The sequence below is a fragment of the Staurois parvus genome, unplaced genomic scaffold (genome assembly GCF_062004578.1).
Source record: "Staurois parvus isolate SC_StPar_1 unplaced genomic scaffold, SC_StPar_1.0 ptg000254l, whole genome shotgun sequence".
Taxonomy (NCBI): domain Eukaryota; kingdom Metazoa; phylum Chordata; class Amphibia; order Anura; family Ranidae; genus Staurois; species Staurois parvus.
The window spans coordinates 2,702,096-2,719,726 of record NW_028318050.1 but is presented as its reverse complement, the minus strand read 5'-3'; the positions used below and the strand labels follow the sequence as shown (position 1 = coordinate 2,719,726).

The 17,631-nt window shown below is 43.4% G+C and overlaps 1 protein-coding gene across 2 annotated transcripts in view; it reads left to right on the top strand.

Moving 5' to 3' along the window:
* LOC149459588 (uncharacterized) overlaps positions 1-17,631 on the top strand; it is a 62,383-nt gene that overhangs the window by 15,069 nt on the left and 29,683 nt on the right. For both annotated transcript variants that reach the window (XM_089680948.1, XM_089680946.1), the window contains exons 4-9: positions 133-158; positions 4,316-4,339; positions 7,820-8,066; positions 10,461-10,661; positions 13,939-13,979; positions 14,838-14,979. In XM_089680948.1, coding sequence (XP_089537074.1) covers positions 133-158; positions 4,316-4,339; positions 7,820-8,066; positions 10,461-10,661; positions 13,939-13,979; positions 14,838-14,979 — 681 coding nt within the window. The remainder of the gene's footprint in view (positions 1-132; positions 159-4,315; positions 4,340-7,819; positions 8,067-10,460; positions 10,662-13,938; positions 13,980-14,837; positions 14,980-17,631) is intronic.

Genomic DNA, 17,631 nt, shown 5'->3' with positions numbered 1-17,631 from the left:
AAAGCCCCCTATCAGAGCAGCATAGAGACTACCGTAGCTCCGAAGCGGGCCTCTGCTTCTGAAAATGTCTTCCCTCTCATTACCTTTCCACAATGACTCATATTATTATTTTGTTTCTTTTGTTCTTGACAGAGAAATACAATAAACGGATATTAGAGGTAAGTGATGGACATGCAATGAAAATGTGTGACAAAGGGTGTGATTCCCCCATAACAAAGTTTAAAAGGATAAGTTCACCTTTTTGACATAAGGAAAAGGGGGTATTTATTTCAGATGATTGCAAAATGAGCAAACAGTGTGGCTAGGCAGTGGGGAAAGCGAATAGAATCCTAGGATGCATCACTAGAGGCATCACCAGCAGGAGGAAGGAGGTCCTGATTACTCTGTATAGATCTTTATATCACTGGAGGGGTCACCAGCAGGAGGAAGGAGGTCCTGATTCCTCTATATAGATCTTTATATCACTAGAGGCATCACCAGCAGGAGGAAGGAGGTCCCGATTCCTCTATATAGATCTTTATATCACTAGAGGGGTCACCAGCAGGAGAAGTAGGTCCTAATCCCTCTATATAGATCTTTATATCACTAGAGGCATCACCAGCAGGAGGAAGGAGGTCCCTATCCCTCTATATAGATCTTTATATCACTAGAGGGGTCACCAGCAGGAGAAGTAGGTCCTAATCCCTCTATATAGATCTTTATATCACTAGAGGGGTCACCAGCACGAGGAAGGAGGTCCTGATTCCTCTATATAGATATTTATATTAATAGAGGGGTCACCAGCAGGAGAAAGGAGGTCCCTATCCCTCTATATAGATCTTTATATCACTAGAGGGGTCACCAGCAGGAGGAAGGAGGTCCTAATTCCTTTATATAGATCTTTATATCACTAGAGGGGTCACCAGCAGGAGGAAGGAGGTCCTGATTCCTCTGTATAGATCTTTATATCACTAGAGGGGTCACCAGCAGGAGGAAGGAGATCCTGATTCCCCTATATAGATCCTTATAACATTGGAGGGGTCACCAGCAGGAGGAAGGAGGTCCTGATTCCTCTATATAGATCCTATCACTAGAGGGGTCACCGGCAGGAGGAAGTAGGTCCCGATTCCTCTATATAGATCTTTATATCACTAGAGAGATCACCAGCAGGAGGAAGGAGGTCCTGATCCCTCTATATAGATCTTTATATCACTAGAGGGGTCACCGGCAGGAGGAAGGAGGTCCTGATTCCTTTATATAGATCTTTAGTTGGACCTCATTTAGAATACTGTGTCCAGTTCTGTAGATCTTGATATTGATAAGATAGAACAAGTCCAGAGACGGGTAACAAAAATGGTGGAAGGTCTGGGGCAAAAAACATAGCGAGAGCGACTTCAGGAACTTCACATGTCCAGTCTGGAGGAAAGAAGGGAAAGGGGAGAGATGACTGAAACCTTTAAATACATCAAGGGGCTGAATAAAGTTCAGGAGGGTGGGATTTTCAACATGAAACCAAAATCAAGAACACGGGGACATGACCTTAAACTAACTGGAGGAAAGTTCAAAGCTAATCTCAGTAAGTACTATTTTACTGAAAGAGTAGTTGATGCTCGAAGTAAACTTCCAACAGAGATAGTGAGCCAGTCAACAGTAAATAATTTCAAAGATGCGTGGGACAAGCACAGATATATACTCTGACAAAAGAGTTAACAAAAAAAGGGCAGACTCTATGGACCACTCAGTCTTTTTTCTGTCTTCACTTTTCTGTTTCTACAAATAATAAATGCACATTGTTTTTGCAGGTAAAAAATGTGCATTTAATATTTGTCTGCAGAAGCCTGGAAAGCATTGCACCAGCGATCAATGGATCACTGGTGCCATGCAGGTCTCCTGCAGATATTCTGACTGGAAGCTTCAATGAACTATAATTTAAATAAAGGAATGCGCTAAAACCACAAACTATTCCTAATTTAGTGTAGAAACATTAGTGCAAAAGATATATATATCTATTCTCAATTAATATCAAAAAATATCAAAATTATGTGCAAAACTATTTTTTAGTGCATAAGTAATTTCAATAATTAAATTTGTGAATATAAAAAAATGTCCAATTCTGAATTTCTTCAAATGTCCAAACAAATCCTTTTCAAATTCAGGTGCTCTCAAAGAAATTGTGCCAAAATCCACCACCAAAATAAAGTTGGGTAACTCACCAGAGCTCCATGCTGATCAATCTCTAGATCAGCAAGAAATGCTTTTTGCTCTGGGAGCAGATGCAATGAATCAACTTCTCAGGTGTGATGATCAATAGCTACACAATCATCCATAAGGTAGGTATCCACCACTCAATATAACGGTTCCAGGAGCATTATATCACTCTCTCTTTTTATATCTCTACACCGAGGTCATGTTTGGGAATGAAAGAGAAAATCATGGTGCAGCCAGTTTATAAAAGTATCCAACAATTTAATAAAGATTTACACTCACAAAAAGGGTGTCTTCACCGACACCAGTATAACAGCATAAAACAGCAAATGGTATAACAGTCTCCTGTTCCCCGCACACTCACTACAGCGCTCGCGACTCAATTTTCTCCACAGACGTCAGCATCCAGCAAGCCCTACTAGTTTCATCATGAATGACGTCTTCAAGGGGCGGTCAATGAACTATCACAGAGCTCCACAGCACCATGGTAGTTCATTGAAAACTACAAGCTGACAGCCGCTAAGGCTGCTGGGAATTGTAGGCATTCATTCAAAGAACACTATTAAAATGAAAGATTAAAATTAGCCTGGAATGGCAGGTAGCTAAGGGAAACACAGGAACAGTTTTTCAAATGGCATCTTCACACACATTCCTGTAGAGTTCTCTAGGTGCCCATGAGGCAGTCATAACTGATTTAGCAGCAAAGTTCACAAAGCAATCCTTTAGATGCAAGAGCCCATTTAGGCAATAAATCCAGAGGTAGCAAGTAATCCCTTGGAGTTCATGATTTGGGCAGTAATCCATAAAAGACAGTAAATCCATTATTGGTAGGTAAAAGTTCATTTAAGTCTTCAGGTTCCCAACCCCGACGGGGCCCCCAGATGAAGGTACAGACCGACAGAGTAACAGCTACATCTTAGCAGTCTTTCCTCAAATGGCCTCCTGGGTACCGAAGAGCCCCTATTTATATGACATGACCAACAGGGGGTGGTAACCTCCTGAGAGAGAGTGGGGAAAATCTAGCCAGCAGTTAACCCTTCCTTCTCGGAGCCCTCAACCTGACAGGCCAACCTAAGGACACGGCAGACATATCTATATTTTACAGTTTAGTTGTAGAAATAACACAGTTGTCTTGCACAGCATAAAAAAGCCTTTGGAAGCTCTGAGGGTATCCCTGTCAAGGGATTCCAAGATCTGTCAATTAAGTAGTCTCAGATGAGAACTAGTTGGGTCTTGCACCTGACCGCCCTCTCCCTTTATCTGGCCAAGGGGGTGTCGTGGTACTCACTAGTTTCATGGCTTGTAGCTGCTTTCAGGCCTTATGCTGGGCTGGCTTCTTCCCGTCTGACAGGATTATCCCCCCCTAGGAGACTGTAGACAGTAAAGATCCTTCTGTCCAGCAACCAGCCTGTAGAGAGGCTCTCCTCCCTGGGGCCCCATCCCCAGGTTCCACACTCCAGCCTCCTCTTAGACCATCTTCCACCCGACTCCCCTGTTGCACAGGCTCTGTCATATTTAAAGGTTGCCCTTGGCCACCATGCCTGGCCTCTTGCCTGGGAATTGGCCAAGTTCCCCATATCCAAATGACTTGAGGCTGTAATTGGTGCTAAAGGGGCTTCAACAAAGTATTGAGCAAAGGCTGTGAAAACTTATGTACATGTGTTTTTTTTTTTCGTTTTTTTAATTTTTAATAAATTGAAAAGTTTTCAAAATGAACTTCTTTCACATTGTCATTATGGGACATTGTTTGTAGAATGTTGAGGAAACAAATTAATTCAATCCATTTGGAATAAAGCTGTAACATAACAAAATGTGACAAAAGTTAAGTGCTGTTAGTAATTTCTGGATGCACTGTATCTATCCAAGACTACCCTTTCCAGAGGGTGTCAACACTGTTGTGACTTCATTGCTGCATGACTAGAGTTGTCACCCTGTTATAGGAAGTCTTACAGGGGGACTAAAAAAAGCAAAAAACAAACCTTCTTTGTTATTGCTACTAACAGACTGTATTTACATATATGTATGTGTTTGTTTGTTTTTTCCCAAAATTACACTTGTAGAAAACTTGTACTAATTTCTTTTATATCAGTACTGTGCCTTCTCACCAATTACATTTTTGTTTTTTGATCAGCTTTATCATGGATTTTCACGTGAGGTAAGTCTCTTTATTGTCTATGATACTACCACCTCTGTGCCTAATCCATTCTGATATTAATATAAATACAGTGATATGGAGCTGTATAGACATTTATAGATATCGGTCTGTGGTGGGAATAATATTAGTCCCAGGAAGAGTTCTACTCCAGACTAAGACCAAACTGATAAATCCTGGTGATAGGACAATGTCCATTCTAGGTGGATGGAGGTCTTCATCCCAATGGGCTGTGGAGAGGGCAGAAGTAGCTGGCTCAGGCTCTCAGCGGCTCTGTGAGTCAGATGCTGGTCCAGAGATCTGGGTGGATCCCCACTTTAAAGTCAGGTTCCTTCCCCAGCCTGGACTGGCTGAGAGACATCAGCCTACAGTAAGCCTCAGCCCGCTGTTGGCTAAAAATGGGACACAGGAGTGCAGAATGAACTGCTTCATCAAGGCAAACCATTTTATATCCCACTTCCAGGTTATTGAATCCTCACCTTGTCTTTTTCGGTTACTATGTCACTTCTCCAAATTACTTCTGTATTACTTTATCTGGCATGTTACATTCTCTCTCTCTCTCTCTCTCTCTCTCTCTCTCTCTCTCTCTCTCTCTCTCTCTCTCTCTCTCTCTCTCTCTCTCTCTCTCTCTCTCTCTCCATATTATCCAAATGCTATGATATAGATAGATAGATAGATAGATAGATAGATAGATGATAGATAGATAGATAATAGATAATAGATTTTTTTTTTAATTATTATTTATTTTTTGGGGTCCAGTGTCTGAAAGTGATGGTCCATTCTGTGCAACTCCCTGCACAATTTACCAGATTTGTAATGGTTCTAAGAGGGATCAGGAGACCGATAAGACTTCTGAGATATCCTGCTCAGAAGACTGGTACCCAGATCCCACACCAGACAGAGAATGGATGTGATGTGGGGATAGCCTGTAATGTTGTCGATCTACACTGTACCCTGCGTTTATGGAACCTTGCACATTGTTACATTGTCTTTCCAGTAGGGTGCTGTACAGGTCCAGGGCAGTGGACCCCAGCAAAGGGGATCCTCTAGGCTCCTAGGTAGTCTGTAGTGGTTGTTTTTTGGTGTGAGTGTGGTGTGTTTTTTTTTTTTTTTACCCTGTGTCCAGGTGCCCCCCTCCCCGGGCAGTTGGTAGTAGTTCTAGTGTGTGTTTTAGTGCTCACTGAGGGAGCTGTGTGGGAAGGTGTCTGTGTCCCTGGGTATTAGTCCCTGGTTTATTGTGGCTGTCATATTGTCCCCTGTGGGTGAACTGTGATCAGATCCCTCTATACTGTTTCTAGGCTGCCCAAGATCCACACTGTGAAGTGGCTAAAGGGGAAGCCCAGGAGAATTGGTGCCAGGCTGCAGAGGCACAGCCCCCCAAGGATTGCATATTGCAGTGTAGCAAGGCAGAATCGCATCACAAAGGGGGGTGGAACCTGCTGGCTGCAGCTATTTTATTCCTACCCTTATGGCAGTCAGAAGCGGCTGGGCAAGCCTGGCAACAACAAATGGGTACCTTACAAGCTAACATAAAGAGAATCAGCAGCAGGAGCACAGGTGACTCCCTACAGAGAGCGCTCCATTACAATGGGAATCAATCCTTTTCAGAGCCACTTGAACGTTCCCTGGGGTGGTGGGGGGAACTGACAGATAGTGGTCTTCTTCAAGGGCAACCAAGACACTAGTGCGGTGGAATCATGTCTTTTTGGCTGACCAGAGGATTGCTACCTAGCTCGGGTCCCTGTTTGTTGCGTCGGCGGGCCAGATGTCTCTCAGAAGGCAGAGGGGCAGAGAAGCAGGAGAGCATCCAAAATACCGCTGTCAAGTACACAAGGGGCATGGGGGAGCTCTTGTCCATAATGGGTGTGGTACTGACACAGCTCCAGTTGATCCACATTGACTCACAATTGATATGAGCCAAAAATATTTAGACAGAATAAAGGTGAATAAAGCCCCTGGACCGGATGGCATACACCCACGGGGACTTAAAGAATTGAGCTCTGTCATTTCAAAGCCATTGTTTTAAATTTTTAGGGACTCTTTAATGACTGGCATAGTACCACTGGATTGGTGTAAGGCCAATGTGGTGCCAATATTTAAAAAGGGGTCAAAATCTTTACCAAGTAATTATAGACCTGTTAGTGTAACTTCTATAGTTGGGAAGATCCTCGATGAGTTTTTGCTGGAAAAAATATTTTAAGCAACAGACAGCATGGATTCATGAAAGACAGAAGTTGTCAAACAAATCTGATTTCTTTTTATGAGGAAGTGAGCAAAACCTTGGACAGAGGGGTGGTGGTGGACGTGGTATACTTGGACAGAGGGGTGGAGGTGGAGGCGGACGTGGTATACGTGGATTTTGCAAAAGAGTTTCCCACACACGGCTAATGTGTAAGGTAAAGTCTATGGGCTTGGAAAAATCCGTAAGTAAATAGATAGAAAACTGATTAAAAGATTGTATTCAGAGAATAGTGGTTCATGATTCATACTCTGAATGGTCTGGGGTTGTTAGCGGTGTACCCCACGATTCAGTGTTATTAGTGGGGGACCCCAAGGTTCAGTGTTATTAGTGGGGTACCCCAAGGTTCAGTGGTGGGACCCTTACTTTTTAATATATTTATAAACAACATAGGGTCTGGGATTATAAATCCCATTTCAGTCTTTGCAGATGACACCAAGCTGTGCCGGGAATAATGTCCTTACAGGATGTCTCCAACTTACAAGCCGTTCTCAATGCTCTGTGTAATTGGGCAACTATGTGGCAAATGAGGTTTAATGTTGATAAATGTAAGGTTCTGCACTTGGGGGCTAAGAATATGCATCATACATACTAGGGGAGTACAACTGGGGGGTCAATGGTGGAGAAGGATCTGGGGGGGTCAATTGTAGTAAAGGATCTGGGGGTTCTGGTAGATCACAAGCTTAATGGCAGCAATGCCAAGGTGCGGTTTCAGCGAGCAAAATCCTCTCTTGTATTAAAAGAGGTATAGACTCCAGAGAGAGAGATATCATATTACCCCCCCCCCCCCAGTACAAATCATTAGTAACACCTCATCTGGAATATGCAGTTCAGTTTTGGGCACGAATTCACAAAAAAAACATTGGGGAACTGGAGAAAGTACAGAAAAGGGCAACCAAATTGAAAAGAGGCATGGAGGAGCTCAGCATCACCATGGGACCAGTTCAGCTACTTCTGTGGATACATTTCAGAATTTAGGTGGAATTATTTCTGATGATTGATTGGGCCAACTTGGCCCCAGAGAATGTGATAATCTGAGCAAGTGTGAACATGTAATTGTCTCCTGCCAGCCTGTTGCAGAGTAGGATCCTTGGTCTCTGACTGAAAGCAGTGGTTTCTTTGCAGAGGCCCAACATGCCCCCTGTCGATCCTTAGCCAGTGCTGTCGAATCAGCAATTCTACTTTACCTATTCTTTCTACAGCGATATTAATTCATTTTTGTTTTGTTTTTTTTTTTATTTCAGTTAAATGACTCACTTGGGATTGTCTCCAGATCAACAAATAGTGATTTTTCCTGGATAACGGAACTCCTTCATTCAGATAATTTCAAGGATCTTGGTTTAGATGTCAAACCATTTACTATCGACAATGGTCTATTCTACAGTGGGCTTTACTTCTTTGCTTTCTTGTACTTCATCAAGAAGAGAGGACAAATCGATGAGGCCGATGCAGAGGATATGCAGATGATACAAAAGTACAAAAGTCATTTTGGTAAGAGATATTATAATGTCCGTCTTTAATAAATGGATGTAAAATCTCTAATATTATTATTATTATACAGCGTTTATATAGTGCCAACAGTTTGCACATCGATTAATGACTTTAACATGTTGTCATTTTCAATATTTTTCATGTACATGTAAGATGGGTCCCTGAATGTTTTATCAATGTGACCAACACATGTAGCTGGGTCCTAACTATAGGTCGTATACTTTCTCCACAGCAAGTGGCGCTCAGCTGCAGCTGCATTGCAGAGGGAGAGGAAGTTAAGAGGAACATACTCCTCTATGGTTTCCTGGGTCACTGGGAAAGCAGTCTTGGTTGCTGCCCCACTTGACTCTAGCAGCCATCTTGGGTTTGGCAGAGTCTATGTAAGATCCCGGCTCCCTGGCTTGGTGCACATTTTGTGAATGGATAGTGTAGGGACAGAGGGAAAATGATTAGTAGCTGAAAAAGGATCTGAACTGGAAGGGACAGGCAAGGGACACTCCATCCTGCACTGGAATTCTCCCCATTGGGCTCAGACTGGCCAGGCCACATTCTGCCCTCGGAGACGGACACCGTAGGTGCATCTGAACCTGCTCCATCCAACAAGCTGCAAAGAACTATGTTTCCCAGTGTGGTACTTTCCCACTGGGCTGCTTGTATATTTGGGCCATTAATTTCATGCAAGCCATGTTAACTGCAACCAAACTGTGTATTTAAAATCAACAGGCTGCCCTATGTATGCCTCTGGAACAAGCCAAAAAAACATGCGCTCCCTCTACTCTGTGTGATTGGGACCTGAAAGTGAAATTGGTATGTTTTACACAGAGCAAAGAGGCTCCATTCACATCTCTGTGTCTGTTTCTGAACGCATGGCAATCTGCATGCTTTTCCATGTGTTTCAGAAATGCGCTGCAAATGTGCATCATGTTTGTGTTGTCATTACATGGCAGTGAACTTTGAAACTGGTTTTGAATAGAATGCCAACGTTGCAAAAAACCTAGCCTGAGAGCGCTACTTAGGGAATCGCTCGCAGTCCAGTGCCGTGCAGAGATGTAAATGAGAGATGCCGACAGCGCCTGATTTAGAGGGTGGAATGTGGCCTGGCAGTCCGGTCCCAGAGAAGGGAGGCTTCCTTTCAGGATTGCAAGCCCTAGCCTGTGCCTGCTCACCTGGAACCTTTGCCTGCTGCTAGTCACGTTCCCTAACAGGTGGGGTGTCTCTCCCTACACTAGCCACTTGCAATAAATGCATGCCAAAGCCCTGGGGCAGGGACTTATAAAGACCCTGATGACCCAATATGGCCACCAGGGGTCACATGGTTGCAGTGTACCTAACCAGAGCTCTGCTCCATTGATCCAGGAAACCATAGAGAAACTGTTTCCCTTGACTTCCTCTTCAGGCTGGCATACCACTCGGTTCAGCACCACCTATAATAGAAACATCAGACTGCACCTGCCTATATTTGATTGTATTAAATGATGATGATCTCTACATGCAGGAGTGTAGCACACCTCCTAGGGAGCCACCGGGGAACGTGGCCTTATTCCTCCGTTGGAGCACACACAGCCAGGCTCACTGCATTTCCTTCACTCTTCCACTGGCTCAAAGGAACAGTCTGGGGGTGCCTTTTCTAGGGTAGTATTAGAACATAGAACTTGGATGTGGTTAGGGAGCAAGGGATACCCCAGAACTGAACCCTCTGAGGACTCCTATCTTGCTGAACCGTACAAAAAAATGTCTCACACAATCTCGAATACTGATGCTGACTATGGATTCTCCCAGAGACCAAAAGCTACACACAGTCACTCTTCATGGTGAGGGAAATGCAAGCTCACACCACCATAGGACAGTTGCACACACACTTTCCCCCATCCTGGTTCTCTCCAGTGAGCTCTCTCCTGACCCAAATTGATTCCAGGACTAAGCTTGCAAATAGGCCCCCCAGCTAAGCCTAGTTGGGACCTCAATGTCTTCACAAAGGCTTCCCTAGCGCTTCTACTCCAGGGCCAGAGCTCCTGCACAGAGTTCTCCTCCAGCAGAACTGAACCCATAAACCTTTTCCTCTGCCTCAGGCCTCAGATTATTTATGGGCTCTCCCACCATCAACTGGGCACACCTCTCCAGGGATTGGCTAGAGTTTCATTAAAAAAATCAGGTTATCCACTCTGTTCTTCCTCTCACCATAATTCTAGAATATAGTGGGGGGGGGGAATCAGTTCAGCAGCCTGTTAGACACTGAGCAGGCCTAAACAATCAATCCCTGCTCCACTGATTAGAGGAGCTAGCTGAAATACCTAACAGCTTGCAGTACTCTAAGAGGGTAATACAGGAGGAAGAATGTAACTTTTTTTTTATTTTTATTATTATTATTATTATTATTATTTTGTGTGTCTACAGGGAAGGATAATATGATCATAGTAATAGATAACGTGGAGGACAGCAGTGATCAGCAGAAGAAACAAATATTGAAAAGTTATCCTGACATAGAAGATTTGTACCACAATATCTTTTTATTTAGTCATCAGGAAAAGTCATCAGAATATGAAACCTTATTGTCCGCTCTGCTGAACATCAATATAACTCGTCCACAACAAGCTGGTAAGCCTAAAACTGTAAACGGTAACATTTTATCTCTTGCATTTTACATGGTTTCAGTTTATTGGGTGACATTTTTTTCACTTTCTTGATTGTGGTGTATTGTTGTTTTTTTTTTTTCATGGTTGAACTGGATGGACTTTTGTCTTTTTTCAGCCAGACTAACTATGTACCCGATCTTCCTTCCGAGTTCACGGACTGCGGCTGCTTGCATGACCAAGCCGTGATGTCACTCCCATGAGTCACTGCCACAGTACAGTACTCTGAAGGAACAGCATGGGCATGCCGTTCATGCAGAGCACATGAGCGAGTGATGCATCTAGATCCCAAACAAGACTCGATCTCCTAAACCGTTCATGTTTTAGGTGATATTTATTTAACCTACAGTTAAGCTTTATTAGAAACTTACCTGTAGGTAAAAATCAAAACCGAGATCTTACTAATACTTTTACATAAATATGATAAAAAACAAACTTGTGTTGTAATGGAGTAGGAGAGTGCAGACACTAATTTCTCAAGGGTAGCTCCTCAATTTAAGAATTTCTGTCTAAATTCAGGGATATTTGTTTTATGTCTATGCGTACTGTAACGTACATGTAAGATTTGAGTAGATAAGATATGACAATATTATCGTAGATGTAGTTTCAGTCCTTGTCATTAAGAAATATTCAGTCCTTGTCATTGGGGAAATGAGGTACTCATAAATAGATGGTCATCAATTAGAGTCTGAAAAGCCTGGCTTCCTCTGGAAGTGACACCTTGGGGCTAATGGGGTTTTGTCACCTTCTGGGGAGACTGGTTTGAAGGAGGTGGCTGCAGACAGGTTGTCTGCCTGACATTGGAAGCTTTAAAGGGAATATACATACATCAAAGAAGTATGTTTCATCCCTCATAAAAGCGAAAATATTAGTTACAGAGAGATGAAAATACTTCCTTCCGATGGGGCACTCTGTAGGCTACATCGGCATGTAAAAACCATATTTGTGGCTTAGTTAGAAGGCCAGGAAAATGCAGGAAATGGTTAGGTGATGCTGGAGTGCGACAGTCGAACAGTGTTTGGTACTGTCGCGATCGGACTGATGCGCTGGTGTCGGAAATCCTATCCCCGACTTGGTGTTTCAAGCCGGTCTTGGTCCGATTGAAACTTGGGCAGGTCAGCACCCAGAACATCCTGTGGGCAGGTACAGGGGCAGCCCGCAGGGTCAATTGGCTGAAGACTAATGTCCCACCTACGTCCATATCCCCATAAATTGAGTACCCAGGCATTGGGACATGGTAATTCGTATGGAGTTGGTTGATCGACCAACGGATTGCTGACTTTTCTGACTTGCTCCAGTCGCAGGGTAAATCCTGGTAAAGTTTTACTTCTGTCTTTTATTCCCTATTTATTTTATAGTGGATAGTCATTTGTGTGTCTTCTTGCATTTTTGTATTTCTGTAACTTTTTATATTTTGTACATATTTTATGCACTGCCCACTTTCGGGAAATTAAATCTTAAAATGAATTAGTGACTTCTGTGTATTTAAGCTCGGGCTCATATCTCCGGAGAGATTAGATTGGAGAGATTAGATTGGAGAGATTAGATTGTATTGTATGTTAGTGCCTTTAAACGCTCGGTCAAGCTGATTGCCAATCTGTATGCAATTGCACTGTGTGTGGGCAGATTGCGTGCAGATTGTAAAGGTAACAGATCTGCCAGACAGAGATCTGTGTGTGTGGGGTGTCTCAGCAGACCGTTCTGCGAATAAACTGTTGGGTGGTGGCAGGCTACCTTTTGTGGTGTGTCTGGTGTGGGGGTGTGTGGACAGTGGAAGAGTGATTAACACCGGGGTTCTGGCTTGTAGGATAGCTGGAGGAATCCTAGAAGGGTGTGTCAATTGCTAGGCTGCTCCTCAACCCTAATTAGTGCACCAGATTGTATGTAAGATCGTATCTGCCAGTGTGTGGTCAGCCAGCTGGATTGGAGTGGAGTCTCCCTCTGGTGGTGGCCAAAAGGTAGTGCGGGCTGTGGAAGTACATCACGGCTGGTTTTCTATACGGTTTTATATATTCAAAGTTAAGTCCTCTTTATTCCCTCTTACCCCCAGTCACGGCCACACGTGCGCCCCTCGGTTAGCTAGTCGCTGTGGGCGTGGCGTGTGAGGAATCCGTGACAGGTACCTTTTTTTGAGGTCATGTAACCCCCAAATCTGTCTTTCAGTGTGTTTGGCCTAATGCCTCACTATATAAAGTTTATTTTTATTTTTTCCTTAAGAAAATCATTTGTTTTGTGAATTTTTGTTCCTGTCTGAAATGAAGTCTTTATCACAAGCTGCCAATCATCAGATGGGAAATATGATTGTAGTGCGCCCCCTAGAGAACCGCTTTTGAACTTAGTGCTATTCTCCCAGTAAAATCACACACAGCATGTTCACTCATTCATTGGCTCAAAAGAATGGTTTAGGGGTGTCTTTTGAGGGTTTTATTGAAATGTTGAACTTGGATGGGGATCAGGAAGAGCATGGGATACTCAAAAAAAAATTGAGGATAAATTTTAGGACTCCATAGCTATCAAAGAAATGTTCCACAGAATCTCTAATGCTGATGGTGACTGACTTTCCTAGACAGTAACTGACTCTCCAGCCCCTGGATCATATACTCTCAGAGCCACAGGATCATCGGTTGCCTCCTTTTGATATCCATGTGGCTCTTCTCATTGAGAGAGATGCAGGCTCACACCACCATAGGATGGATGGGCACTCCTCCCCTAGCTTCCTCCTGGCACCCTCTAGTGAGCTCTCTCCAGACCCAAGCTGATTCCAGGGCTAAGCTTGCAAATAGGTCCCCAAGCTAGGGCTTAGCTGGGCCTTTGGTATCTACTAAATTGCACTTATCGCTCTCCTGCCCCAGTAGTAGAGCCCTCTGCACAGGAGTCTCCTCCAGCAGGACTGGACCCAGGCATACTCCCCTGCTGCCTCAAGCCTCAAACTATTTATCGGCTTTCAAACCACCTACTGGGCAAGCATTCCCAGGGATTGCCTGGAGTCCCATAAATATTCAGTCTTCAGGGGAAGTAATCAACACTGCAGCCTTGGAGACACTGAGCAGCCTTGGCCAATCAACCCCTGCTCCTCTTATTACAGAGGAGCTAGCTAAATTTTCCTCATCTACACTACACTAGGAAGGTCCTACATGACGTACAAGGGTCTCCTCACCATGATTGTACAGTATCTGTGTAGAATTGTCTTGGCAGTTTTATCTTGGATTGTGTATTCTGACATCATTATTTTGGTTCCACAGGAACACTGATGCCTATCCAGAGGAATTATATACCTCCCACGGTGCGTAAACTTCCGTCACGTATTAACTGTGTACAACTCAGTTGTTAATTTACACCCAGTAGTAGTAGTCTCCATGTATCACCTTGTACCCTCAGACATCTGTGATTTGATGATGGTTACCTGATGATTGCAGCATTTGCACAAATGTATCTCTTTAAATACAGTGCAAGTACAGAAAAAGACCAGTTGATTCAATGAGGACTACAGAACTCCACCTCTCTGTCTCTCTCTACATGCACACATTGAGATCTTCCTAGTAAATAATCCTCCTGCCTTGACTCCCAAAAGCAGGTCCTCACACTGTGTGCAGATCAATTGTTGGACAATAGGGATGGTGGCCTTTTCTGTTCTTCCCCCCATTAGCATCTTGGGTCCACGTGACTCCTTGTGGGTTCTTGGTTGGATATTATGAACCCTTCATTTCTTTGTAAGTGGGCAAATTTACAAATCTGCAGGGTAATTATTCCCACTGTACATAAATGTAACAAAAAAATAAAATTAATTTAATTTTAATCAATCCATTTTTTGCTGCCATTCTTGCTGTAGCACGTCCTACAGCACGAATGGAAAAAAATAATATAGCGCCCCCCCCAAAAAAAAAATAGTGAGGTCCTGCAGGAAATCCATACCATGCCCTTAATCCAAGCATGCAATCTGGCTGGTCATTAATGGGAGAGGAGGTTTCCCCATTGGTTAAGTACCTTGTCTCTCATGTTGATCATTTATTGACGTGTGTATGGCCACCATAAAAAGAGTTCTGTTCTTTAGGAAGACTTCACAGCAGTACAAAACCAGGACATAGAGAATAAAATTTTTTCCAAATATCTGAACTGTTTTTTTTTTTTTTTACATTTCCAGCAAGAAAATGAAAAAGTTAAACCAGCAATACCATCCAGACAGAAATTTGCTGCTGTTACCCCGGAACTTCGGTATTCTATGAATTACCGGAAGCTTGGCACGTGTATTGTTATAAACAACAAGAAGTTTGATAAAAGCACAGGTAATGATGTCATTCCTTTCATTTGTCACCTAGAACTCTGAGATCTGCTCATACTTGTCTTTTATACAACAGAAACCTTTCACTCGCACTCTCCTTTAACTATATTTAGTCATTTATATACAAATAAGTGATAAAACCAATTGTATTTGGTACTAGTACAGAGAGAAATGATAATATACATGTAATTGTGCTTAAAGTGATTATAAAGGCAGGTTTCTTAAATTTTTTTTTTAAACAAACATGTTATACTTACCTGCTCTGTAATGGTTTTTCATAGAGCAGCCTCAATCCTACTTTTTTCAAGTCCCCTGCTGGGGCTCTTGGTTCCTCCATCCTGCCAAGTGTTCATAGCAAGCAGCTTGCTATGGGAGCACCCAAGCAGGCTCATTCCTCCCCGCTCCTCTGACACCAATGATGGGGCATTATTCATCCTCCTACTGGCATTTTCTGTTCCAACTGGTCTCCAGTCCAGCCCATCTAAAGTCTGAAAGACTAAACCAGCCCTTTGTTTAGAAAGTCTGGAGACCCCTGATCTACAGTACATACACTCGCGTACAGGGGCGGACTGACCATTCGAGCACTCAGGCACTGCCCGGGGTCAGTAGGGGGCCCCATGAGTTGCCCCTGGTACCTTTCATAGGCTTTTTTGGGTGTAAAGAATAAAAGTGCATCAGAGGCCCTCTGATGATGTGTACTCACATGATACGTGTTAGGGAAGTGCCAAGCTGTGTTTATCCCTTGTACATGTACCTCTGGTCTGGCCGTTTTTTTTATGAGCAGCTGAACCTTTGTTAGTAAGTTCATTAATGATTACTTATCAACTTTAATAAACGTTCTCACACTATTTGAGGCCTTTTTCCACGGGCTCTTTATTTCTGGGGAGCCTGTAATCCTGAAGGTCCTGGGGCTGAGCATAGCAAGATCACATCTGCAAGTGACATCCCTGGATCCATGATACAGCTCCTCCATGAACGGATGACATCTAGTGGTCGCCCTATAGATGACACCCGCCTGATCCATTAATTCAGTGGCTGGACATAGCTTCCATGCGGACGGATGACATCTAGTGGAGGCCCTACAGATGACACCTCCTTGTTCCAGGGATACAGTGGCTGAGCACCAGGGGCAGGTCTTAAATGCCCCATGCGCTTTATATGCGCTATCTGGTTAGTGCTTTATTTGACTATTTCCTATGACATTATGAAAGTCACTATTTATGGTTTCTTGCATATTAGAGACTGTATGCATACTTCATCTCAGCACGTTTGATGAACTTACGCCGACACTCTACTAATCCACAATCACATGTGGTTTATCATATGTCTAATCACCATTTGGGTTAGCGCTGCACTTTTATTCTTTACCATTTACTCTAGAGGTTCTCGAGGTGCCTTTTTGTTGCCAGCGGCTACTCTATTTTACATTTATACACTGCGCTCGATTTTTTATATATAGGTTTTATATATACGTTTTTTGGGGTTTTTTTGGGTGTAGTTTGAGTGTGGGCAAGGACACAGTGGCCCCATGATCCCCTATTGCCCGGGGGCCCCATGAGTTCTCAGTCCGCTCCCTGCTCGCGTATAAGTGTGCTGTTATCCAGCACCCAGAGTATCCAGCGATATTGCAGAGACCGGCTGCCGCTGCTTCAGAAGCCAGCATGTGTTCCACTGATGTTGCATACGCTCACCGGCCACTTTATTAGGGCCACCTTTTCAAATGCTTTGTAACACAAATTGCTAATCAGCCAATCACATGACAGCAGCTCAATGCATTTAGGCATCTAGACATGGTGAAAATGACTTGCTGAAGTTCAAACCGAGCATCTGAATGGCGAAAAAATGGGATTTAAGTGACTTTGAACGTGGCATGGTTGTTGGTGCCATACAGGCAGGTCTGAGTATTTAAAAAACTGCTGATCTACTGGGATTTTCAGGCATAACCATCTCTAGGGTTTACAGAGAATGGTCTGAAAAAGAGAAAATATCCAGAGAGCGGCAGTTGTGTGAAGGAAAAAGCCTTGTTGATGTCAGAGGAGAATGGGCAGACTGGTTGCTGTGACATTCAGATGGTAGGGTCAGAATTTGGTGTAAATATGAAAGCATGGATCCATCCTGCCTTGTATCAATGGTTGAGGCTGGTGGTGTAATGGTGTGGGGGAGCTTTTCTCACACTAGCAAGGTCAACCTAAAGTGGCCAGTGAGGGTATATATTCATAGAATATATTGGCAAAAGTATGTGAATGCCCAACCATTACACCTATTTTATGGTCACAACTATGTGAACCCCCCTCCAAGTAATGGAGTTCAGGTGTTCCCAATGAAGAACACTGTTTAAGGAGAAGTATGGCGTATACGTGCTTGTTGTATGTTAGGAGGAGCCCATCTGGATCTCAAACTGTTCTACAGGTTTTGGTAGAAATGGAATTTAATAAACTCACAAGATACTTCAGAATCTATATCTGGTTACTAATCTATCCTGAGTGCACTGTGGTTACTTTTATTGAGCTGAGTGCAGCCTACATTGCTGTGACACACACATACATAGACAGATATAGACATAGATAATATTGTGGCAGAGGGTCTTCCAGGGAGCCTGGAAAAGTCACGTTTGGGATTTACACATTCCCAAGGCATCTTTCACATACCTTTTTTT